General features: G+C 43.3%; 2 protein-coding genes across 31 annotated transcripts in view; one reads left to right on the top strand and one right to left on the bottom strand.

The window, feature by feature from the left end:
- The window catches only part of ADD1 (adducin 1), a 136,130-nt gene extending 114,643 nt beyond the window's left edge, over positions 1–21,487 (top strand). For 6 of the 17 annotated variants that reach the window (XM_073342670.1, XM_073342669.1, XM_073342668.1 and 3 more), the window contains 4 exons: positions 6,697–6,853; positions 9,152–9,538; positions 10,411–10,506; positions 18,652–21,487. In XM_073342670.1, the coding sequence (XP_073198771.1) occupies positions 6,697–6,853; positions 9,152–9,538; positions 10,411–10,506; positions 18,652–19,013 (1,002 nt within the window). In that variant the 3' untranslated portion in view covers positions 19,014–21,487. Of the gene's footprint in view, positions 1–6,696; positions 6,854–9,151; positions 9,539–10,410; positions 10,507–11,138; positions 11,313–18,651 lie in introns of those variants that run through there. The other 11 variants (XM_073342678.1, XM_073342677.1, XM_073342676.1 and 8 more) reach the window with 5 other exon arrangements.
- Positions 18,655–26,980, bottom strand: part of SLC75A1 (solute carrier family 75 member 1) — a 39,813-nt gene continuing 31,487 nt past the window's right edge. For 13 of the 14 annotated variants that reach the window (XM_078852590.1, XM_073342691.2, XM_073342688.2 and 10 more), the window contains one exon: positions 18,655–25,404. In XM_078852590.1, the coding sequence (XP_078708716.1) occupies positions 25,298–25,404 (107 nt within the window). In that variant the 3' untranslated portion in view covers positions 18,655–25,297. The remainder of the gene's footprint in view (positions 25,405–26,980) is intronic. The other variant, XR_012158740.2, reaches the window with a different exon arrangement.

Here is a 26,980-nt window from a genome sequence, read left to right as displayed (position 1 = left end):
GTAGGTTTCCAGTATAGGGTGGTGTTTATGTGACCATCGTTTATTTGCACTGTAGTGTCCAGGAAGTGGATCTCTTGTGTGGACTGGACCAGGCTGAGGTTGATGGTGGGATGAAAATTGTTGAAATCATGGTGGAATTCCTCAAGGGCTTCTTTTCCATGGGTCCAGATGATGAAGATGTCATCAATATAGCGCGAGTAGAGTAGAGGCGTTAGGGGACAAGAGCTGAGGAAGCGTTGTTCTAAGTCAGCCATAAGAATGTTGGCATACTGTGGGGCCATGCGGGTACCCATAGCAGTGCCGCTGATTTGAAGGTATACATTGTCCCCAAGTGTAAAATAGTTATGGGTAAGGACAAAGTCACAAAGTTCAGCCACCACGTTAGCCGTGACATTATCGGGGATAGTGTTTTTGACGGCTTGTAGTCCATCTTTGTGTGGAATGTTGGTGTAGAGGGCTTCTGCATCCATAACGGCCAGGATGGTGTTATCAGGAAGATCACCGATGGATTGTAGTTTCCTCAGGAAGTCAGTGGTGTCTCGAAGGTAGCTGGGAGTGCTGGTAGTGTAGGGCCTGAGGAGGGAGTCTACATAGCCAGACAATCCTGCTGTCAGGGTGCCAATGCCTGAGATGATGGGGCGCCCAGGATTTCCAGGTTTATGGCTCTTGGGTAGTAGATAGAATATCCCAGGTTGGGGTTCCAGGGGTGTGTCTGTGCGGATTTGATCTTGTGCTTTTTCAGGGAGTTTCTTGAGCAAATGCTGTAGTTTCTTTTGGTAATTCTCAGTGGGATCAGAGGGTAATGGTTTGTAGAAAGTGGTGTTGGAGAGCTGCCGAGCAGCCTCTTGTTCATATTCCGACCTATTCATGATGACAACAGCACCTCCTTTGAAGTGAAGACAATCAGTTTCTTCTATATCATCATATCGAGAGATCTCTTCCTTAAGGTCCTCGCTCAGTCTAGATGAAAACACAATAAATTACTGGATTCCGAGTTGATGCATAATCTCAAAAATATTTTGTGCCGTCTACTCTTTTTTTAAAACTATGTTATAGAAAACAAAAGTAAGATTTTTTTTTTTAAATTGGGGATCACATACGTGGTTTAGTGAAAGAACCCTGACTTCCTTCTGAAACATCAAAAACGTAGTGAAGAAATAGGGTGGTGGACCCTTCCTCTTGAATGTGCTGTTTATTAAAGTGTGTCCAGAATGAAGCAATTAGTAGCATATCTTCAGTAATTTCAACTCATTTGCGGTTTCTAATATGGCTACTATTATCAGTTAGGAAAGTCTGCTTCCTACTCTGAATTCAAGATAGTTTCATACTTGCATGTTTTGGAGACCTCATGAAGATTTTTATAAATTCCTGCCTTTTCATTGCAACCATATCTTTGGTCCTGATAATGCAGGTCTCCACCTAGTCTAATTATTTACCAAAAACTTACATTTTTTGTTTCATAATACCCATAGTAATTAAATCACATGTGTCTAAATGGACACACTTTACACTGTTCTTTTTTGGAGAAGGAAAGCAAAATAACTCCTGATCGAGTCAGCAGTACTGTCCTACTTCCAGTGGCCGTTCTTTAATTGTGGTGCATTTCATGCTGGGATCATCCAGGTTTTTAAGGCCGCAGGAGACTCTGGTGGAGATTTAAGCCTTTGTGAAATTTCTGTTTTTAATTTCTCTTCCAACTCCAATGAAGAGCTTTAGTTCTTGATGGGACAGAGCATCAGGCCTCTTACATGGGGATCTTCAGTCCCTTCCTATAGACTCTTACGAAGAACATCTTTCCTGTCAGGTAAACAGGGAGTGAAATCACACACAAACCTCCAAGTGGCAAGAGCTCCCTCTGCAATGCACCCAGTCTATATCTGCCTCAAGGAATAAGCATTTCGTGAGGTCCATGATATCAGATCATGGAAGTTTGAAGATGTAAAAGCTCATCAAGTCCTTCATGAATCCTGCTGCTCTCCTCCCCACGAGTCCATGTTGTTTATTTTTAGTGAAGTCTATAATGTTAATGTCTATCATGAGGTTTCCTCTCCTTCCACTGGGAGACTGTTCTACGGCCTAATCCGTTGGAATATTTCTTGATCAGCCTAATAAAATTTCCGTTCCTTAACTTTACCCCATCACTGCTAGTTATGTATCCCCTTCTGCTACAAGAGAAGCAATTCTTCTCTTTTCTTTGATTTTAAATCCTTTAGATGATTCACATTCCCAGTCCCCTAAATTATTTATCCAACCCTTTTACTTTTCTCTTTCCTTACACAGGAAGTCAATCCTTTCAACCCCCTAATTACTTACATTGCTCCTCTCTGAATTGTCTCCAGTTTTACATCTCTCTGGTATTGTCCAGATTGGTTGCAGTATTCCAGGTGTGGTTTCAGCGGAGCATGACTATCACCTTTCTAATCTGTGACATAATGCCTTTGCTTATGCAGCCCAAAACCTCATATCATATTTCTTTTGTTTTCCGCTATAGCCTGCGGTCTCTTTCAGTATTACTTCTCTCCAGGGGACAGATCTTCAGTGGATGTAAATTATTGTAGCTCCATTGAAGTCAAGGTGTTTCCCTTCAGACTGAATATCAGATTATTTTCCCACAGAAATATTAACTTGCGTTTTTTTAAGATGACACATCTCTCTCCATTTCCTGCCCAAATTTCCAAGTCCCTTTGTGTTATTTCCCTGGCCTCACTGTTTTACTTGCTAGATGATATGAGTCATGAACTTGATGTGCTTGTTTTACCCTCTTTTCCCGGTAAACAATAAAGATGTCCTCCAAAATAAGACAAAACAAAATACTGATCCATTACTCATCCCGCTCCAAACTGAATGTCTTGCTGTTTTTTGCTACCATTTGCTTACAATATTTTAGTCAACTTTCAATTCATGTGACAGTGCTCATATCAAATCATTGTGAATTACAAGTAAGGGTTAGAGACACATAATCATACTCTTCAGTGAAATCAATGTGCATTACATCTATTGCATTCCCTTTGTCTGCTAATTTTGTAATCCTATAAAAAACCACAAGCTTTGCCTGGCATGATTTCCTACTTTGCAAGCCTATACAGTGTATAGCTAATGCTTCAGTTATTCACTACATGTTTAGTTTGTAACCTTTTTGTAAGAAGACTCCAAAGTAGTTTTGGGCTTTGATTGTTTTTGCCCCTGCCCATCTTTTTTAGTGAAGTTCTAAGACTTGGGAGCTCACAAATCTCTGTTTTAAAAAAATGATTTCATGGCTCTTATGAAATGCTATTAAATTGCTTTTTGTGGTGTTCTTTTGTAGCCTTTAGTTGTCAAACTACATCAAATTTGAGGCCATCTGATGATAAAGCAGCTAACATCTTGTGGAAAACTTTAAAAACATCCTTTTTAGATATAATTATGCTATGTATTTATTCTGCAACTGGGAAAAGGGTTATTCTTATTTTACTGGTGACAATAAGACAGCGTCTTAGCTTCTTTGAAAGTTCATCTCCTGTTGTTTGTTCCCCACCAAAGGTTATAATCCTCTATCAAAGTCACTTCCAAAGAAATCAGTTGTGATGCTTGTAAATAGAAGTTTATGGATTCAGATGGGGGACCAAGCAACCAGAGCTCATTAGTTTTTAAAAACTGATATCCTGTTTTCATGCAAATATCTCTAGTGTTAGATTACAAAGAAATAATTAGAAAGCTTTAAAATCTGCGTTTTTTTTTAAATTTTAAGGGAAAAGTACTCAGATTGTCAATTAAAACTCAGAAGCAACTTTTCTACATACTGTGCTAGAAAATTAATATAGTCCCTGATCAGCAATGACAACATTAATTTCACTTGGTTTTATTTTTCATGTGGACATTTTTTCTCTAATGTAAAGATACAAATTGAATTTTGTGATGCTAGTCTTTCCTTTTTAAGGGACTTTGCTACTTTCTCCATTTGGAGGGGGAAGGGCCAAGAATATATTTCTATTAAAATATTTCCAGGGTGTTTTTTAGACTTAATTGTCTACAGGAGGACTTGCTTGCCAAAATCTGCTAAGGCAGTTTGTGAAGGATTTCAGTGGGTATTTTTTTTCATAGTAAGTATTTCATTTGGGCCAGAATGAGAGGGCTATGTATGCTTCTCCAGGCTTTTCAGAGGTGAGTGCATACAAAGTATGAGACATTACATTGGGCCACCATACAGTTTAACTACTAAATTGAGTTAGGAAAATCAGATTCTACTGAGCATTGGATAACTGGATGACTAGGAAAGAGGACACTTGATATGAATTCATCTCTAAACACTAGATTTTTTCAGTTTGTATTAAGTTCCTGAGGAGAGTACTTTCATTAATATCTTTGATTTCAATCACTACGAATCTACACTTACACAAGGGAAAGAGCCTGTTCAAATGGTTTTGAGGGCTTTTCACTTTAAGTGCCAGATATAATCTTCCTTCCTGTTGCTACTCTTTGGAGATGAAGCTGTATTTTTGTGGCAAACTTACATTAATTCAAATGGGATAACATTTTGAAACAAGTTGAGTTTAGTTTTAGTTCAGGAAAACAGAGACAACTTTCCTGTATGTAGCCTGGGCACCACCTTGCTGCTAATGTTGGCTGCTTGAGCTGGATGAAGACTGAGACGTTTAGCTACTCTGTGTCCCCTATGCAGGTGTCTGGAACTTTTCTGACGTTGTTTGACACCTGTATAACTGTGCTTCTCTGTCTCCGGTGGCTCATCCTCTACCGAGAGCTTCCTTTCTGTCCCTTAATGCAGTCTGGCTGAAGTCTTCTCCTCATCAGCTCCTTCTGTCCAGAACAATATTTCCGTCTCATCTATGCCAGTTTTTTTTAAATTTGCAGGAAAAACCCTTTTTGCCTGTAGCTCTTAATTTCTCTCTCTGGTTCTACTAATCATTTCCATTCTCTACACTTGACTTATATTTAGGCTTTTGATTATTAATACAAATAACAATTCAACGTGAAAAAAAGTTAGAGAAACAATCCAACATTTACAGCCACTCATACACTATACTTAATATCTTGCAGAATCTGATGACCTTTTCACATGGAATGCAGCTGTAATGTACCACTTCAATGCTTTCTGGATCACATGTGTACTCTTGTGAGGAATCTCTGATCATACGTAAGGCTTCTCGATTTATTCACAGGTAGTATAAGTCATGGACAGGTCACAAGCCGTGAATTTTTGTTTATTGCCTGTGACCTGTCCATGACTTTTACTAAAAATACCTGTGATTAAATCTTGGGAAGGGTTAAGGGGGCCACTGCTGGGGAGGGTGGCATCTACGGCAAGCAGCACCAGCTGCTAGGGGCTGCGGACCACGGCTGCTCCGGCTGGCCAGGGACCGCGGCCTGGGGCTCCTCCGGCCATCCACCTGGAGACTGCTGCTGGGACTGCCAGAGCAGCGGCTGGTGTGGCTGTCCCCAGGGCCACTCCAGCAGCGGCTGGTGTGGCTGTCCCAGGAGCCACCTGAGCAGCTGGCCCCAGAGCCAGCTGATTGAGCGGCCCTGGGGTCAGCCACACTGGCCCCTGCAAAGGTCATGGAAAGTCACAGAATCCGTGACTTCCACAATCTCCATGACAGACACAGATCCCTAATCATACGGAAGCACTTACGGCAAAGGCAGTTAATGCATCACAAACCCTTAACTAAAATCATCTTGAGGATCAGAGAATAATTTGTAGATATCTGTGCTGATAAGTGGTTCAGATCGGGCATCAGAGTAACTTTTAAACTAATGCTGTACGTCAGACCAATTAACAGAGAAACTCTTAAACAGACAAATGACCTGAAAGATCTGATCCATAACAGACAACCCAGGGAAGCATCTTCCATCTCAAAGGCAATATGAAGCCATTAGCTTCAATCCCCAGAAGGTGATAAGAAAATCTGCCATTAGTGGAGAGAGAGAGAGCCTCTTCCCTGTTCATCAGCAAGTTCTGTTCTTGTCCTTTGGACACAGAATATTAGCCGTGCTAATTATAATACTTAACTACATATAACATTTTGAATCCAGTTTGTATGAAAGACACTGTCTGAAAAGACATGGTAAAGTCTTTTTTAAGCTGTATTATTAAGCATTTTAATATAGTAAACAGATGAACACTTAATCTCATGTACATATAATATGTATAATAAACCATTTAGCATCTGTTAGATATTATATAACTGCTGGAAATCGCTTTTCCCCCTGAGCATTGAGTGTTTATAAATATTGAACCTGATCCTGGGAGTGTTCTGTGTAATAATACCAGGGATTTCTACTGCAGTTCTGCACGCAGAGCACTTACAGAATCAGGCCACAATATTCGATTTTCCCTATGGAAATAAGGAAACTTGCTACTTTCTTGAGAGCAAATGTATTCCAATAAAGCCTGTTTGGCTGCTGCTATTTGATATGGTGCTTGATAGTGGATGCGCCCTTGTAAAAACAGTGATGTCTATATAGCCATTTGCTCATGAGGGCTATTTTTTCTTTAATATAAAATATCCTGTAAATTAAAGTTTTTAAAGATTCCAAAATTGGGACTGTTGCTTATTTAACCTAAGAAAATAAAAGAATTTTTCCAGATTAATTTTTAATCAAACTTCTGTTTTGTTTTGGCTGCTTGTAGCCTCAGCCATTGTCAGAATTCTGTGAATTATTGTTTAGTGGCACACACATCTTAATTGTTTGTTTTGCCAGGGAGAACTGGTGACTGCATCGAAGGCAATCATTGAGAAGGAATATCAGCCACGAGTTATAGTAAGCACAGCAGGACCAAACCCGTTCAATAAACTCACTGATCGAGAACTGGAAGAGTATCGCAAAGAAGTGGAAAGGAAGCAGAAAGGTTCTGAAGGTTGGTTTGGTTTTAATCTGTAACCACATACATTGCTGTCATATACATCAAGGCTATGACCAAGCTGATATGAGCATAGGACTGGGAACCAGGATCTTGTGCGTTCTTAATCCTAGCTCTGACAATGATTCCTTCTGTGGCCATGGGCCAGTTACTTAACCTCTTGTTTCAATTTTTACAACTGTAAATTGAGGAAAATATTTGCAAAGCAATTTGGAGATAAAAACCGCCATTGAAATGCTAAGCAATATTAGGTCAAAATCTTGGTTCTTAATCAAACAAAACTTCACTGGAGTCAAAAGGGAATTGTGCTTAATTGCCAACCACAGAATTTGGCCAGTTTTTGTTGTCACATGAAGTTTCATATTTTATTGAACTTGGTATATTACAGATTGTTCAGTATTGTTTCATTTTAATACTGTGTAGGATAGCCCAGTGAATAAAAATCTGACATTGCTTTTAGGCAGTGAAATTTGCTTACTCACTGTTGCAAGTTGTAGATCTGGTAAGTATTTTGAGCTGGGAAAATGCAGATAAAAAATTATCAGTTGGTGCTTTGGAAAGGAATCACAAGGTAAGCAGAGACACGATTAGGGCACATCTCAGAATTCTCCCCAGGAACCACCAACCTATCAGAAAATGTAGTGAGAGCATCACGCTGCAATAAAGGAGAATTCACCCCAGCATTTGAAGAATCTCTTCTATGTGATTGTCATATTAAGTTTTACAGTGTAGCACCTATGATACATCCACTAAGCAGATGGTATTGTTTACGCTGGAATATTGCTGGCACAGTTTTACTAGTCTTTGCAAGAGTCTGGTCCAGTGGGTAGGGCACTGGACTGGGACTAAGGAGATGTGGTTCTATTCCTGACTTAGACTCTGCTGCATGACCTTGGGCAAGTCATGGCCTCTTTCTGTGCCTCTGATTCCCCGCTAAACCTTTGACTGTCTTGTCTGTTTAGATCGGGGTGGGTAAACTTTTTGGCCCGAGGGCCACATCGGGGTTGCGAAACGGTATGGAGGGCCAGGTAGGGAAGGCTGTGCCTCCCCAAACAGCCTGCCCCCTCCCACTTTCCACCCCCTGACTTCCCCCCTCAGAACCACCAACCCATCCAACCCCCCCTGCTCCTCGTCCCCTGACCACCCCTCTCGGGACCCCCTGCCCCTATCCAACGCCCCCGGGACCCCACACCCCCTGACAAACCCCCTGGGACCCCCAACCCATCCATCCCTCCCCCGCTTCTTGTCCCCTGACTGCCTCCTTCCAGGACCCCTGTCCCTAACTGCCCCACCCCAGGACCCCACCTCCATCCAACACCCCTCCCTGCTCCCTGTCCCCCCCGGGATCCCACCCCATATCCAACCCCCCTGCTCCCTGTCTCCTGACCGCGCCCCCCCACCCCATGCAACCATCCGCTGTCCCTTGACTGCCCCTCAGGACCTCCTGCCCTCCCCCCATCCCTTTACTCTTACCATGCCACTCAGAGCGGCAGGACAGGCTTATTTGAAAGCCTGGGAGGTGGGCAGGTGCAAGCTGTGCTGCCTGCACGGCAGCGTGGCTGCCGGGGAGGGGCCGGGGGCTCGCCTCCCGGCCAGGAGCTCAGGGGCTGGGTAGGACGGTCCTGTGGGCCGTAGTTTGTCCACCCCTGATTTAGATTATAAATCCTTTAGGGCATGTGTTTTCACAGCACATAGGGACCCCAGTCTCAGTTAGAGCTTCTAGGCAGCATAGGCGCTGACTTCCCTTTTACCCAGGGGATGCTCAACTCCTCCCTCCACCCAGATCCTGTCCCCACTCTATCCCTTCCCTCAAGCTTCCGGCCCTTACCCCCCCTTCCAGAGCTGACACTGCAAAACAGCTGTTCGCAGCGGGCAGAAGGCACTGGGAGGGAGGGGGAGGAGTGATCAGCGGGGCCACCAGTGCGGGACAGGCGCTGGGAGGGAGAGTTGGGAGCTTGGCTGCTGGCGGATGCTGAGCACCCACTAATTTTTCTCCATGTGTGCTCCAGCCCTGTACTAAGCGCTATTGTAATAAAAATAATAATTTACAGGGTGATGTACTAATTACATTTCCTCTAAAAACTGTATGGTGATTCGTCCCTTATTAGTGTGCATTGCTTTTGCTGTACCTTCTGATATCTTGACGTATGAAGAGTCACAAATTCTGCCTTTTTCATGTGTGACTTTCTCTGTACAGGTTTTAAAGCATTTTGTGGGACTGAGCTATTACGTTACTGTGTCTATGTAATTGCATACCCCTTTATTTTCTCTGTAACATTGCTACATCCTACATAGATAAGCTATCAAAATATGGAGAGACTGTGGTATTGAGACAGAAACCAGCTGGGAAGCCAAATGTTTTATTTAAAAGTCAGAGCTACAGGGAACAAAGTGCTTCTGGAAAAAAAACTCTGGAGTTGCAGAGCAGGTCAAAAACCTTTCAAGGAGCAGTGAAAGAAGCTGATCTGAAGATTTTGCAGACTCATGAAGGATCAACGCTATCTAAATCTTTAGATAATTCTGAGTTCTCTGCTGCACAAGTTTCTTGTCAGACCATGCAGCAAATCATCACAAATCTTAATCAGGAGGAGCCAGATGAGCAGAAGTCTCCACACGAGGAATTTCATACAGCAGTCATCAAAGCATTAAGCTCCAGTCCTGACCTTTTGGCTGAGGCCTCAGGTACTAATGAATATGGTACCGCTGAGTTTTCAATCTAGGGGAAGCCATCTCTTGCTTAATCTGCACTTACAGAGTCTCTGCTATCTCTGGACATCTTTCGTTGGCTTGGCTTATTACCTTGGGGGCTGATTTAATTTAATTGGTGGATTTTTCTCTTGTCTGGGTGAACTGTGTAGAACAGTGCTCTGGTACTGAGGAGATCTCTGTTCTAAATATTGAGGTGGCTTTTTGTTTTACATTAACATCTGCTCCTTTAGTATGCAAATATTGTTGAAGCTGGAAGGGAGTAGGGGGGATCCTTTTTAATTTGAAAAAAAATCAAAAACCACTGCAGAATCAGTTTGGAATAATTGCAGTTTATTGCATGTTACATTGTGATTATCTGTGCAACTTTTTCATTCTTTGCTTCGAGTAATGTACATTTTGTTTACACCAATGTTCTGCAAATAAACTCAAAGCAAGCAAAATAACTTTGTGTAACTTTAGTTTTGGTGCCCTTCTTCCATACGGTTATTTTTTCCTTTGGCTCTTCCCCAGCAAATTCCCCTCCCTTTAGATCAGTGTTTTCCAATGCTGGGCCCCAAACTAGTTTGCAAACTGTTGTATAATCATTTCAGTCCATTTTACTCAGAAATGTTTTGAGTTCAAATAGTTGGGTAACATAACTTCTGTGACAGGTAAGATCACAACAGTGTTGGTCTGCACCTTACTTTTGCTTGCTTTTGGAATTATTTGGCATTCAGACAGAATTTTCATTCAGAAAAACAATTTATTCAAAGATTTTTATGTGTGTAGCGGGATGTCTGTTTCCCTGCATCCCTACAGAAGAATCTTGTGTGCTGTTTTTAATTCCCATACTGATTCATCTGTAGAACCTTCAGAAGATGCCAGACAACAGAAAGAAAAGAGTGCTCCTGATCATACTTCAGCCCGTACTCCTCCCAGCACACCAGTTAAGCTAGAAGAAGGTATGTTACATTGAACTGGGGTGGGGAAGACTCCTGTAGCTGCACCTGTCTTGACTGAAGCATGAAAAAATAAGATTTAGTGAAGTAAAGAGGAATTATTTTGGTTTTTATTTTTTTACAATCTGTAGAACTGTGTAACTGAATGTAATAGTGGTTATGTTCACAATAATAAAGAAATGTGCATTGTCATTAGCCAGATTATCACCATTTCAAAATTGCTTAGTCATCTTGAGTTTCTGAATTGACTCACCCCTTTGAGCACTCTGAGCAAGATGTGGCTGCTGTTTTGTAGTGAAATGTTTTTTCTAATGATGGCACAGAGCTTCACTGAACTGAACATGAATAGATAGTTTGTTAAATCCTGCTCACTGGTTGCACATTTCTTAAACATTATTGTATTTGGATTACACCCCTGGGAATATGTTTCTCTCCCAGTTTAGATCTTAGTTTGATTTGTTAACGTGATGATGTAAAATTATCAGAAAAATGAGAAAAGGGCCGAGAAAATCTGTTATCCCTTTGGAGAAAAAGGATAAAAGTAACAGTCTATCTGTTAAACTGGTGTAATCTAATTTCTGTTTTGTGTTTCCTTTACCTTGTTCATTGGGATATATCACTTGTCTGTTATGAAGTCTTCCACGCACTATTTCATCTCATTCTGTTTTCTATAAGAATGGTTCCAACCATTCTTTTAATTTAACACAGTGGCTGTGATGAATGCATATATTCTCTACTTGTGCTTTTCTCTTCTTGTGGCTGCGTTACAAACAGGAGATGGATATGCTAAAGAGTACCTGTTACCATAGTAAGTATCATCCCATACTCTGACCTGTTTCTGCTGCTTTCCTGGAGTTCTCTGGGCTTTGCTTCATTCTCTTGCATCTTTGTTGTTTACTGAGTTTTGTTTTCTGTTTGTGGTTTGTTTATTTTATTTTTTTAAGACATTTTTACAGTCAGTGACAGACACTAATTCCTTCCATTGTTGCTTTCTTGGAATTCTAGGTCAGTTACATAAACTTTATGTTAAAGTGTGCTATACTGTTGAAAGGGACTGTGAACGTGTCGTTGTGGGTTCCATGTTCGTCTGTCTTTCAGTAACTCTGTAGCCAGCTGCCTCAATTTATGAGTAATAAGATGTTTGTCCAAAAGCCAGTGGTTCGTATTCCTCCTAGAACATGAAAATTGAGCTCTGTTCTGTGTGGCTCCGACACCACCAAGATTCTAAGACTGGAACTTAGTTTGAAATTGTGTTGCATGAGCTAGCTACGAATGAGCTCCCTCTTCAAGCTTTGTTGGCTTTACAGGGCTAACAAAAGTAAACTTCATGTATGTGTGTGTATTTCCCTAACCTAAGCAGCTGTGACTGAATGCGATGAGAGCTATGACTGACAGAGAGAGCCATTGAACGAAGGTGCCGTTCTTCTTAGAGTGCTTGCTCATGTCCGTTTCATATTAGGTGTGTGCGCTCGCCACATGCACCGGTGCTGGAAGTTTTTCCCTCAGCAGTATCCATAGGGGTCTGGCTCTGGCGCCCCCTAGAGTGGTGCCCGCATGGTACAGTATCAGTTCCTCCTTGCCACCAGTGACCGTGCTGGAACATCTGCTGCTTTGGCTGGGGTTGTTTCGTTTTCTGTTCTTGTGAACTTTGAAAAACTGTATTATAGTTAGTAGTTTCTTGGTTACCCTTAGAAGTAGTTCTCAACTTTTCATTACTCCCAAACAGGACTCAGCCGGGGGACAGGGCATGCCCTGGTCCCCAGACTTTAAGCCCTGCGGTCACTGTAAACAGCATATGCCTGTCAGTGATCCACATACCAGCTGCCTAAGGTGCTTAGGCGAAGGGCACATAAGTGACAAGTGCCGTATCTGCAAGTCCTTTAAACCTAGGATGAAGAAGGAGCACGATTTCCGTCAGAAAGTGCTCCTAATGGAGTCGGCACTCACTCTAGCACCGGAGCAGCAGTCTGACTACGCACCGACCACCACAGCCTCCGTGCACAGTGCTCCAGCGGTGCCGTCCACGAGCCGGCACTGGTCTCCCTCTGCAGCTCCGGTCATGAATCCGAGAAAGATCGGGAGGGGAAGATCTCCTACCTCCCATAAGGGAAAGGAGAGGTCTGGGGGCAAGCCATGACCCGTGCCGGGCAGCTCAACACCCCATTCGGGAAGTTGGGCCTCAGCTCAGCCCATCCCATGCTTTGTCTGCAACCCTGGATAGCAGTGCAGGCCCTAGCCAGCTTCAGGTGCCATTGCCACCCAAAGCACTTCGAGCAACTCAAAAGATCCTGACACTCCTGGTGCCACCTACATTGGCTCCCACAGTACCCCGATCTCGAGGAAAACCCTTGTTGGGACCTGTGCGTGAGTCCCCGCCTCAGCAGCACTGTTCCCCATCGAGAGGGACGTCCTGCCAGCGTTCACCCGCCCACAGCCATCATGCCTCAGGACTGGAGAGGCAGGATCAGTGGAGCCCTCTTCGGTCCCCTCACCGGGGGCACCAATTGAGGGACTCGATATGTACCACACCGGTTGATTGGCGCAGACCCTCTGAGGCATGCGCCCTCCAGCAAGAACTCCGGGACCAGCCCCAACCATCTCCAAGGCCCAGGACCGATCGGACACCAGAGACTGCCGATCACTGCGCCGTCATCGCCTGTCTCCAAGGAGGAGGTCATCCTACTCAGGACAATCTTCCCAGCAACCGGCCTGTAATAGCTCCCGGTCCTGTTCAACATCCCAGTATCGGTCGAGTAGCATGAGGCGAGGATCAAGCCCCTGTACCAGTGGTGCCGTCTACATTATCAGCACCAAAACCTGTCCCAGGGCCCCAAGCTCAGTGGCCGGCACCATGGTATCCATGGAACCCTTGGGGGTTCACCCAACCTTCCCAGGCTGCCCGATTGGTGTTGGGATCCTTGGAGAGGCCAGCGGCCTCAGTATCCCGTCCCCCCCTGGTGCTGGAGACTTCGGGGGATAAGACCCCACAGGTCCAGGAGGACCCAGGGGAGCAAGATGCGGGACCACCAATGGACATGGAGGTTCTCGCGGCACCGGCATTGTCGTCGCTGGACGAGGCTATCACTGGGCCCCCTCACCCAGTTCCTTAGGATGACGCCAAGGTGCACCAGGAACTTTTGAAGAGGGTCGATTCTAACCTGGGGCTTCAGGCAGAAGAATTGGAAGAGCCCTTCTGGTTGAGGCGGTTAACCACAAGCAGAGGCAAGGACAACCTGGGGCCACCCCCAAAAATAAAGACTCGAGGAGGCTGGATCTCTTTGGACATAAAGTTTATTCGTCTTCAGCCTTTAGCTGAGAGTGGCCAACCACCAAGCCCTCCTTGGCCGATATGTGGCAAGCCACGGCCAAGTTTGAAGGGTTGCTCCCCAAGATTTCCAAGAAGGTGTTCTAAGCTATCCTCGATGAGGGCACTACTGCGCCCTCCAGGCGGCGTCAGATGCTACTGACCGCACCATGACTTCTGCTATCTCCATGTGGCGAGTCTCCTGGTTGCTCCTCTCTGGGTGTCCATCGAGGCTCAGCAGTCATTGGAGGACCAGCCTTTCAACAGCGGGGCCCTATTTGCGGAGCAAACAGACAACAAGTTGCATGGCCTCAAAGACTCCTGCACCACCCTGAAAACCCTGGGTCTCTACGTCCCAGCCCCAACACGTAAGCAGTTCAAACTGCAGCAGCCTCAGGGCCAGGGGAGCCAGCCTTGGAGGGATCAGCCCCATAAACGAGCCACGAGTTACAAGCGCCGCCCAAGCCACCCACCTCCACTCTTGGCCCTGTCGGGCTCGACCCATAATAAGCAGGGGGCCAAATGGTCATTTTGAGGGTGCGCCTGAGGGGAACCTACCAGACTATTCCCTGGATCCATCTTTCCCAGTAGTCTCTGACCGCTATAACTTGCGACCGCTGGGTTCTCAGCACAGTGGAACAGGGTTATACCCTCCAGTTCCTTTCTACCCCCCTGTAGCGGGGAGTTTTGGAGGAACTGCCAGCAGGATGGGAAGTGGAGTGCCAATGCCAGGAAGCCTGTGGATGGGCGCAGGACTTGCTACGCCTGCGGATGGGTGGGGCATTTAAAACAAGACTGTCCCTATCGGAGTGGGGGCAAGGATCCGCAGCCCCAGAAGGGAGAAGAGGTCCCGTGTGTGGCTTGCCAGGTGAAGAAACCCAGGCGGCGGCTAAGTTGTTGGGCCTGTGGCCGATTGGGCCACGTGTGGAGGATATGTCCAGGCCCAACACAAGAGGTCCATGTTGGTCCTGGCAAGGGGATGGGACCCCAAAGGAACCATAGGATGCCCCGGGCAGCAAGGAGGCGGGGAGCCTGCTTTGGCTGCTGGGAGAGGGGCCACCTAAAGAAGGACTGCCCCCTTGGCAGTGGGCAAATGCAGAGGGAAATGCCTGCGAGCTTGGATGGGCTAAAAGTGGCGGCAGCATCCAGGGCGGGGGGAACCCCGTGAGGAGTCAGGACCCAGACCGTCGCCAGGCCAGTTGTCCACCAGGAGACCCAGATGGACTGGACCCCACAGGAGGCTGGGACCCAGGTGGGGGCAGAGAAGGTGGCCGTGGGAACCCAGACCCTAAAGGTAGAGGGCCTGGGGTACCCGGACCTGCAGGTCCGGCTAGAGGCCACGGAGCAGGCCTGCAGACAGGCTGAGGCCAAGACCCGGGAGATGACCTGTGGCTGGGAGGCTTCGGAGGTGAGACGGGTGACCCTGGAAGGGTGGCCCTGGAGGGGTGGCTCTGGGGGCCTGAAGACACGAGTGCCCCCTTGCCCCAAGCGGGGGATTTTGAGGGGGGGGTGTAGCGGGGTGGTTACCTGATCCAAGGACAGATGATGATCTCCCATAACATGATGGTCAGATTCTTGAGAGGGCTGGAGAGACTAGTCCCACAGTGGGATGTTAACTTAGTCCTCTCTAAGTCCACTGGCGAGCTCTTTGAGCCGCTGGGCTCCTGCTTCCTTTCCCATCCATCACGGAAGGTCATGTTCCTGGTGGTGGTGACGTCAGCAAGACAGATCTCAGAAATTAAAGCCTTGACCTCAGAACCACCATACATGGTCTTTTACAAAGATAAGGTTCAATTGCAGCCTGGCCTTCCTGCCAAAGGTGTCTCCACCTTCCATATGAATCAGGACATCTTCCTCCGAGTGTTCCATCCCAAACTGCACGAGACCAGTGAAAGGGAGGCATCTTCATGTTCTGGACATCCGGAGGGCCTTGGCTTTTTCCTTAGAACGTACCAAGCCTTTCCATAAATCCACTCAACTCTTCATTGCTACAGCAGATAGGATGAAGGGTCAGCTGGTGTCCTCGCAGAGGGTTTCCAATTGGATCACCTCATGCATAAGGACCTCTTACAATCTGGCAGGGGTTCTGCCACCACTGCCAATTGTCAGAGCCCACTTAATGAGAGCTCAGGCGTCTTCGGCAGCCATCCGGGCGCACATCCCTATCCAGGACATCTGTAGAGCTGCAACGTGATCCTCTGTCCACACATTTACCACTCATTACGCCATCACTCAGCAGGCCAGGGACAACGCTGGGTTTGGCAGAGCTGTGTTGCAATCTACATGTCCATGAACTGCTATCCACCTCCAGGGGTACTGCTTTGGAGTCACCTAATATGAAATGGACATGAGCAAGCACTAGAAGAAGAAAAGACAGTTACCTTTTCCATAACAGGTGTTCTTCAAGATGTGTTGCTCATGTCCATTCCATGACCCACCCTCCTTCCCCACTGTCGGAGTTTCCAGCAAGAAGGAACTGAGGGTGGGGGAGCTGGTGGCGCCCCTTATACTATGTCATGCTGGTGCAACTCCAGGAGGCACCAGAGCGAGTTCCCTACATATTCTGCTGGGGGGAAAACTTCCTGCACTGGTGCATATGGTGAGCGCACACACCTAATATGGAATGGACATGAGCAACATATCTCGAAGAACACCAGTTACAGAAAAGGTAACTGTCTATTTTTTACTTCAACCATACTTAAAGAATATAATTTTGAAAAGTGTATTTCCATGGTGGTAACTCTCTAGCATCTGTGTGTATAAAAAACCCCACTTTACCTCCAGAGTTCCATTCAGGCCAAAGCTGCAGACAGAAGGTTTCATGGTATTACTGCACATAGTATGTGTTTGTGCTATTAGTTCTAGAATAGATCTTTAAATTTCCAAGTATTGTCGTGTTGTTGTCTCTGAAATTGTTTTTGGTAGAAGATATAATTTGGAAAACCTCACCGATGGATGTACTAAAATCACTGAGCAAAATAACAAGTCTCTTACACGTTGTGTGATGTTCTCCTTTATCTGATGTAGAATTTGAGGAGTTCTCTATTCTGATTAAAAACTTGCCCATCCTTGAGCTAAATTCAGAGATCCATGTTTCATTCCAGTGTACAGTGATTCCATCTTACTAAACGATGTAGTGACAATTTCAGAGGCTGGATGGGATAACTGTCTTGGACAAACAGTTAAAATTATTTTTATGTAGCTGTAATGCTTCGTAGAGTGCCAGAGGCTGTTTAAATGCCAGTAGCTTCCTATGCTTTTGTTTCAGGAATAATCCAAACTATTGATGGTCCTTCCTTTTTTTTTTTTTTTTTAATAAATAAAAGTCCAACTACATGAAAATCAGGTGCGGTACATGCACTAAGAAATTAGTCTGATTAATGCCTTCCACTTTAATCCCTGAAGAAATAAAAATCATGACTAGAAAGGTGGTAATGATGAAAAGAGCAATGCTGGTGATGGACTGTAAATGAACTTCTGTAAAATGGTCATAAAGGGTTAATCAGACTAACGCCTCATGAGGCAGCTCATAACATACCTAATGGCTTTGTCATTTACCCTGCTTTTAAATCCTGTCTGCATCATAACACAATTTCAAACTTCTAACTTTACCATTCTGAGCATTTGGCTTGATACTGAGTATTAAGTGGTTATTGTGGGTCTAACATAACAGAAGTTCACACTATTCTAGGCAAATATATATCACACATTCACAGAACAATGTCTTCTAAGACACAATGTGAGGAATTTCCAGTACAATCCTGCAGGAATAAAGGACACAATCTCATTAAAGAGACACTCGTACTTTCTGTAGATTGTTGTAATCACCTCTCAAAGCCTTGAACATAAAACTAATCCTCTGACCCAAATTGTTCTCTTGACTGTAACAGATCTTCAATTTTTGAATTTTTAAAAATTAAAAATTGTTGCCTCTGTTTTCTCGCAGCTCGCAAACCTCAATATGGTATATTTAAATATTTAATATTTAAAAGGAGAGTGTCACTAAATCTCACCAATGACTGAGGTCCACTGTAGATTAGCGAGTAATGTGGACAGGGCCATAGCAAGGCCTATGTACCACTTTAGCCCCATTTAAGCTATGGCTCATGCTTTGCACAGAGATGAATTCACCGAAAGTGAACCTATGTGATATAAAAGGCTGCATCACAAAACGTGCTTAGCTAATTTAATTTGACAGGTTATATTGATTTTATTTATAAGACCTCATAACACACTAATAAATCTGGTCAAGATAATGAAAACATTACAATAGCAGACCTCACTATGAAGCTGTCTCTTGTTAAATCTTCTCTGAGAAGCTCCATGGAAATACTGGGATTATTATAAGGCCTGGCAATATGAGAATTAGTGAGATTCTCATACATCAAGCCATAGGTCTGATGTTTATGTAATTTGCTCCATCCCAACAAATTAAAACTTTTAAAAATTGGCAGCCTAGTGACAATAGCTCATTAATGCCAATGAAAATTGTAGGTTTAATTCCCTGCTCACTGTGCTAAAAATCCTCAGCATCATTTTCAAATGTAGTTACATTACTGTTTTATTTATGAAGCCTTGATATTTATTCTCTTGGCACTTTAGACCATTATGGTTGGATTCAACTTTATCTGCTGTCTGGCAGGAAGTTGAAAATAACCTTTTGAATATTCCACCTACATCTCTGTGCCCAAAGGTAAAGTAGAATGGACAGATTCCAAAAGCATTACATAAGTTAAATGAGCTAGATTTTCACACAGAGCACTCACTGTACAGTAGCTTCACCTTAATGTGTCTGAGACAAGCACACTATTTAACTAAATATTTCATATCAATCCATCCATTAGAGACACTCCAGGAGCAGACTTACAAAGATGACAGTGATGCTGCAACTTTCAAGCAAACCCTCCCAGACCTCACCCCTGATGAGCCTTCAGAAGCACTCGGGTTCCCAACCTTCGGAAAGGAGGAGGAGGAAGAAGAAAGGTGCAGCGAAGATCTGACCAAAAGTCAGACTGAGTCACCTGCAACAGAAAATCAAGAGCTCCAGTCCCAACCTGCTGAAGAGGCAACAACACCAACAACTGAGGAGGGGACAGCAGCCGACCCAGGTAGTGACGAATCTCCAGGGAAATCCCCATCCAAAAAGAAAAAGAAGTTCCGCACTCCTTCCTTCCTGAAGAAGAACAAAAAGAAGAGTGACTCCTGAAGGCCTGATGCGCTGCAGAAACACTGTCATATTTTAAAATCTAAATTCATTAACCACTAGAATGTACCAGATTGTACTGAGTGTTTTGTCTTATGTAAAGGAATGCAACAAATCAACCAACCAACCCCTCAAGTTATAGCTTGATTGTTTAAGGTTATAACAGGAAATTAACGTGCAGAAAGGTGCTAAACCTCTGCTCTCAGCAGCAAATCATAGATTTGATCCTTAATTTGTAAACAAAATTAAATGGTTTCCATGTGGAAGACATTGAACCACTGTTTTTAATTTAAAGCCCACACTGCTTTATGTATGAACACAAGTATTTTTGACCAGACCACGTTCACAATGCAGTATCTGCTCACTCCAGAACGTGCTCTTTTCCAATGTTGTACTCATCGGTCACAAGTGGATTCTTTTTTAAATATTGCATTTTAGAGAGGATGCTTGTTTACATTTTAGAGGGGGCACATTCTTGAACTGAGCTGTATGCTTCTGCAATCTGTGCTTACAGATCACGTTATAGTAAGGCTTTGAGACTATCCATACCTTACCCCTCCTGTCTTCTCCCTGCCACCCCCACCCCTCCCAATAACAACAACAAGAAAAGCTGTCTTTCACCCATATTCTGTTTTGTGATATAGCTGGAACTTAAACTTAACCTTGTGGTTTCTGAGGACTGAACTGGTGATGGTGTTTCCTGCTGATACTGTGCATTCAGTTTTTCTAATAAATGCAGTATTGTGAAATATATGTTACAGACCCCAACCAAAATCAGAGACCATCAGAAATCACTTGCATAGCAGTTTGGTCTTTAGATACAGGTTGAAAACAATTGTGTGTTAGACTTTTGGGAAACTTTTAATTGGTGATCTAGAGCATGGACAGTTTTGGATTGGGTCTTCAGCGCACATTTCATTGTTTTGATAAAACTTCCCTGGGTGCAGATACGAATCTGTTGCATATAAGCCACATTTGCATCTTCACTCCCTCCCCTTATAAAAATGTAAACACATTACACTGAACGCTTAACATATGTTTTTATATTAACTCTTTTTGTTTTCACTTACTGTAGCTTGTGTTTCTTGCTTTGTGTTGCCAGCAGTAGTTAAGTCGGGAACAGAAATCCCTCCCAGAGTCCTTAGAGGTACTTTTACTACAGATTTCCATAAGCATTTAGCATGTAGCAAAGTCAGAAAAATCACTTTCACTTTTTATTTGCCATCCTCTTTTAGTTACGGTCATGATTCTCTGTCACTGAGCACATGTAGAGATCCACCTTCAGTTTATCTTTTTGAAAGCCAAAACATCTTCATTTGTTGCACATGTGAACTTTCCAGAAACCTTAATGAATTTTCACCCCAGTTATAAACCAAGATGCTCCAAGTGTCACTGTTCAAATGACACATTTCTATTTGTAACAGCAGAAAATATTCAAAGATTTCTCCATGAAAGGAAAAAGTTGGCTTACATGCAATGACTATAACTAAAATGAAATTCAATAATGGATGTATTGTTATAAGATTATATAAAATACCTGTTTTATAGTGAGAAAAATAGCAGACAGTGAATGCCTTGCAATTTGTGCAGTATGAAAGCATTGAGTAGCACAGTAGTCTCCAAAGTTTTTGGATCGCGCACCCTCACGGTGCTGCTGAAGAAAGGAGAGGGGAAGCCTCACCGCAGGCATGCTGCCGAAGAAAGAAGGGGGAAAGACCTGCCACAGGCGTGCAGAGCTGCTGCTGAAGAAAAAAAATGGTGGAGTGCCGTACAGTGGCGCTCCTCCTGCTGTGCACTCCCTGGGATCCTCTGGCGCACCCCTCTTTGGAGACCACTGGAGTAGTAGAACAGGTTCAGCTTTAATGCAAAAATAAAGCCTATATTAGGCCTCAGATGCATTGAAAACTTGGACCAAATTCAAGTGGTAAAAGGAAAACAAATTTACAAGATATGACAATAGCACTGTCAGGTAAGGAGGAAAAGGTTTAGTGGCAGTAATTAACACACCAGAAATGAGACTTCTGTTTTGGAATACATAGAGTAGGGTGGAATTAGATGCAACAGCAAATCACTGCTTCAGAGTGACACCTAAACAATAATGTCTAGTAAGGACTGCATGGCGCTAACGGCTTTGAGCTTGTATTCTAACCTTTTATGTCCTCTGTATACTAGGAAGCATCCAGTACTTATCTTACTTTGCTAAATTGTGTTTTATTGCCAGGGTCATAATTACATTACTAAGCAATTGCTACATGTTTCAGTTAATAATGGAGTCCTCCCTTTTATCTTTGACTATATATGCAATGATTTTGATTCTAATTTTGTAGTTTGTTCTTTCAATTCTTTGTATTACACTATGAAATCTAGCTGTGTAAGGTATGGTTACACACTGTGGGGGGAAAACAGTCATGTATTTTTCTTTCTTTGTTGTATCATTAAGTTTTACTCACAAATAAAATTCTTCTTTAAAAGAGTAAGTTTTTTTCCGTCTGTTTTGAAAGCTGTTGTACAGTTTTAGTTTCCAGAATCTCTTAGGGAATAGTGTTGAAACCCTTTTAATTGAATGGGTAAAAAAAAAATTCTTGAGAAAAGTACCTAGGATTTTGTTATAGTAAACTGGTTGCTGTTAAAGTTCCAGACCAGACTGTGATGTCTAATGTTCTGGCCAGAGACTGTAACAGTAAGCAGCGGAGACAAGCATTAAAAGCGATCCGTGTCTGAACATTAATTGCGGGAACATGTAGACAGAATACAAAAAGCCTCCTTCATGTTGCAGTTAGTGTCCTTCTGGAGGATTTGGTGTAGCTGAGAGAGCAACAGGAGGATCACTGGTCACTTCCAGGTTGGCATAATTCTGCCTGCTTTAATAACCTACTAGATTAACCTTGTTCATTAAACAGTTGTCCTTAAAGTGATAAAGCTAGGGTGGAATATGTGCTCAGGTGAAAAAGCTAAGAATCCTCATTTGAAGTCTCATTCATTAAATAGGGGATCACTGCTTAGTTCATTCTTTATATGAAGTTCATGCTCAATCTATATGCAGTAGTTTGGAGGTTTGAAATCTCTGAACAAATGCCACATAGTTTGCTGAAATGCCAGGGGGAGGGTACAGCTGCTTTTCACTCTTGTAAATTTACATTTTCTACTTTCTGAGTAGATTCACAAGCAACATAGTATCCTCATGTCCTTTAGAATTTGTTATTTTCCAAGGCAGGGGGAAAATGTTCTGCCTTTATCAATCACTCTTTAGGCTTTACCAGGAATACTATTTTAGTGAAAGTCACTAATTCTGTTTTTAACCAAGGCTCTAGGAATACAAAATAAAATTTTGGGACAAACAAGAAGCTGCAGAAACCTTTTTCTGGGGCTGTTAAAAAAAAAAAATGGAATAAAACCTGCATAATAGGAAATGATAAAAAAAAAAAAAAGCTCAAATTGAGACATTTAATAAAAATGAGTCTTAAAACACTTACAAGAACTCTCTGGATTAGTTTTGTTTCCTATATTACATAAGAGTGTAAAACCTACCAAAAGATTCATTTTGGTACCCAAAGTTCTGTTCCTTGAGCAGATGCAATATGTGTTTGGGGCACCTCTCATATTGGTTTGGGTTCACATATTCATTTACTGGTTCAAGTTTTATGTCTGCAATAGCACCGCTTCAGGCTATGATCTTGTCAGAAGTCAAGCTAAGCACTGTCAGGCCTTGGATGGGAGACAGTTGAGAATAACTCAAGTGTGTTAGGATGTAATGTAGGCAGCACTCTTTCCTCTGAAACTGTATTGAACCAATTTCCTGCTATGGGTCAGTGTGTTTCTGAAGATCTTCTTGAAGAAAGACTGGCCATCACTGCTTATTGTCATCAAAATTCCCTTAACACTACTTATGAGTAGGGATGTTAGTTCTGTTATGTTACCCAAATTCTCAATTGGGTAACATTTAGCCAATCTAAATGTTCCCTTGCCTCCACTGACCAAGCTGTTCTTCACATCCCCTACTAAAAATGGTTGTGTAGTGTTAAGGAAGTAACTAGCTGGCAGTCTTCTCCCTGGTGGCTGTATTCCAAAGATCCTTCTATATGCAGTCTGAAGTGCTTCAGTTTCCTTCAGAATGAAAGATATGCATGTTATATTACTTACAGAGAGATCTACCATGTTTTTTCATTAATCTATGTGTTTAAAGCCAAGCAGACTGCACAGTGATGTGCAAGAGGAAGTAGAAACTACTCCACTGATAAGGAATTAGGTCCTCACTGTCCCACTCCCATGCTAAAGCAATCCCACTCTTCCCATGAGTTGTTTGAGGGTGAGCAAAATAGGGCAAAACAAGAGCCTAATAGACCCAAATCTTTAAGATACAAATAAGTACACCACCTCCACCCAAGCACTTGTGTGTCTCAGGTTTTTCTACTTTGATATCCTTTAGGAGTGAGCTTCTCTACCGTCAAACTTAGGGAACTATGGACTTCTGAGTCACAGATGAGCCCAGAATACACTGTATACCACAGAAACCTTCATTGCCTACAACATTTTAAGATCAGTTAGTTTTACCATATAGCCTGGGCTCCCATTGGGTTTAACAAAAACTAAGGTATCTGATGGGGAAGTAGGGTTAGGAAACCATCTCTGAAGTGACTGTACTTGGACAGAGTGACCCACTAGGTCTCTTTCATCCCATCTCCTGTGCAAGACAAGCAGAAGATGACAAAGACCTATTCGCGGATAGCTCTGGTTGCAGTGATTGAGATGGTACATGGAGAAGCGAGAAAGACACACTTTCTAAACCTCTGGTTACTTTCCTAAATGGATGGGGTTGTTCTACACTGCAAAGTTTTCCCTTGTTTGAACAATTAAGTTAACTAACGTGCGGCTGACCATAACACGGAAGCCCATGTAGACAAGGGCAAATCATGGTCAGCATTGTGCCAGTTAATCAGGTTCTTTACAATAGTGACCAATGAGTATAATTTTGCAGTGGAAACAAGCCCTAATTAAACCTTTTGGGGTTACCTAAGCAACAGGCTAAGAACTGTGAGTTAAGACAAAACAAAAAGGTCTCACTTCTCCTTTATTAATGGCTTTAGCATATTGCATGCCAACATGAAGTTGAACATAGGGAGACCCCTCCCCTCCCCCCCCCGCATTCCTGTGCAGTCAGCTAGAGCTTTATGTAGGGCAATGATTGACTAACAAAAGGACAATCTAAAAATATGCATCTTATTATGGTGCATCTTACTAACCACACTAACTGCAGTAGACCAGTTTGCAATGAACTGTTTGTAGTGCAAAATACAAATATTTGGTAAATGCTCAGTATTGAAATACCTGTTACACAAAATATTAGGCGTATAAAATGTAGCTAACACACTTTTCCAATGCTATTGTATATAACAGTCAGGCCACCTGTTCATTTATGCTCCCTCAGCAAAACCATAGGAATAGAGTCAAGATTGATAGCGGGCTCTCTCAGGTCTTATGAAACTCAGGATACTAACTCCTCCCCCCCCCCAAAAAAAACCACCCATAGCTTAAGGCACTAGATACAAATTCCACTAAAGGGGGCTGTGCAAAGGGTTTGGCAAAATAATCTCAATATGACCCTCACAAAATGGGGGAGGGGTTGTATTTTCTCACCATGAACCAATTCAGGTGGCTAGGGTCTTGATCAATTTCCCCATTATGTAGCTGCCTGAAAACTCTGCTAATCCATGTTCTGTCAGAGCAGCAGAATGAGCAGCCAGTGATTAAAATGAAAAGGGCACAGCAAGGAGATGTAAAAAAACATTATACTGTGCACATGAGTCTGTGAGAAATGATGGTGTTTTACATGCTGCATCTGATTGGGAACTGTAGTTAATTAAAGCACGAAATTCTGTTGTGGAGTGAGTCTCAGCTTGCTGAATTCAACCTTTTTCTGCCCATATAGCTGGTATGATCTCACCATTTGATGTAGCAGGAATACAATTTACTGAATGACACACACTTGCATCAGATATTTCTGATCTCAAACCTCGTCAAACTGGCTCACAGGCAGTGCTGGAGAGAATAACTTCAGCTGGGTCTCCATCTCCTTGAGAATTAAGGGGTGTGTGTAAGAAAAAATTTTGTGACAATGGTGTATATGCTGGTGAGTATTGCATAATGGAATTTGAGTTGGCCTTCCAGCAAATCAAAACACAGTGTTGTTCCATTTTAAATTGCTTCTTGCCAGCTGACTCTCCACCATTTTAGAAGTCCCTTGGACATGAGTAGTTCTGTAATAGCCATAATGTTGCTCCACTCTTTGGTTATTCCTCCTTTGTTTGCTGCTTCATGTAACCAAGAAGAATGAGGGGAAGCAGGAACAAAACTGCACAAACAGTGAAGCAAACCTCAGCTCCTGCCAGCCAATAAACTGCAAAACAAATAAGATATTTAGTTTTTGGGGGGCTATCTTTATTGTACACATTAAAAAGGTTTTTTCAAAGTGACTTCCTGTGCAGCCTTGGTACAAATTTGAGTAGTTGCATGTTATAGGTCATAAGACAGGGATGGATCACTTCAACTGCCCTGTTCTGTACATACCATCAGATGATTGGGCTAGATCTACCATTGGTCTGACCCAGTGTGGCCGTTCTTATGTAACTATGTTACACTATCTAGACAAACAATGATTTTCAAAAGGAAAGTTTTAAAATTAGGTAGATTCTTTTCACTTTCTACAGCCACAGACAATTGTTCTGCTGTTACCCAACCCACCCTCCCTTACTGTGTCTTGTTTAGATTTCACTGGAAGCCAATTAGTTAACTCAGTTCCAAACCATTTAATTCCACAGTCGGAGCTACCTCCACTCCTGCTGCACTTAGCAGGAACTTGAGGCTGGCAGATAGCCAGCAGCTGAGAGCCAGAAGGAACACATCAGCAAGAGCATGAGGGGGTGCAGAAAGACATCAGTTATGAAAGAAGGCAATGGGGCCCATGTGAGAGAAGCAGGATCCATACATGCAAGCTGCTACTGTCAGCTTCTTCCTAACGAGCATCTGCTCCTAAACTCGTTTCTTCCCTTCACTATACACAGTCTGTATTTGTACCTGCATCCGAATCCCATCCTCCACCACTTGTTCCTGCTATCCCCTTCTCTCCACAACAACTGACCCTCAATTGCCACCACTTCAAGCCTTTACAATACCTATGTTTTAAGCTGAGATCAAGTAAGTATTAAATCTTCTACCTTCATGGTATCAGATGGTATATATGGATCTAGCCAGAACTGACTGATTTCCTTCTCCCTACTCTCCCACGGCCCCCGTCCCTCCCAAGGAAAAAATCTGAACATGGCAGAAGGGGATGAAAACTGCATGATTAGTAGCAAAGCACAGCTATACTTGCCCCAGTCACATCTCCGCCCTTCCCTTTGGGCTTTGACAGATGAGACACACTGTTTCTCGGTGGAAGCAAATGGAAGTACGCAATTGATACACTTAAGAAATTTGGAGCCGTACCATTCAAATAATTAGCTTGTCTGCTATTTGCTAAGTGCTCCTGTCAACTAAGGTGCCCCACACAGGATGTTCTTAGTCAAGCACCAGCCTAATTACTTATAGTAAGCAATATCTGTGGCCTCACTGCTTTTCCATATCTTATTCTTTTAGCCCTCAAGAGGTCATTGAGTCCAGGCCCCTGCACTCATGGAAGGACTCAGTATTAAATGTCACAAAGCCCAACGTTGAGGCTGGTAGAAAATCACAGGAACAACATGGCATTCCACGAAGCTGAGCTAGGCCCTGAGGCTCCCTGTACAATAACTAGGAAGAGACAGGCACTACAGACTATGATTCACAAGCACCAGCATGTCAGGTGGGGAGCTGCCTAAGCTAGCCAGTAGGAGATGCTGATTGGGGACATAGGTCACATAAAAACTTTTCTGTGCATTTAAACACTGGATGGGCGGAATCTGTCGTAGCCAGGCTTAGACCCAAGGCGCCTCTGC

The sequence above is a fragment of the Lepidochelys kempii genome, chromosome 4 (genome assembly GCF_965140285.1).
Source record: "Lepidochelys kempii isolate rLepKem1 chromosome 4, rLepKem1.hap1, whole genome shotgun sequence".
Classification (NCBI taxonomy): domain Eukaryota; kingdom Metazoa; phylum Chordata; order Testudines; family Cheloniidae; genus Lepidochelys; species Lepidochelys kempii.
Note: the sequence above shows the minus strand (reverse complement) of the source record. Positions and strands in the feature narration are given on the sequence as shown.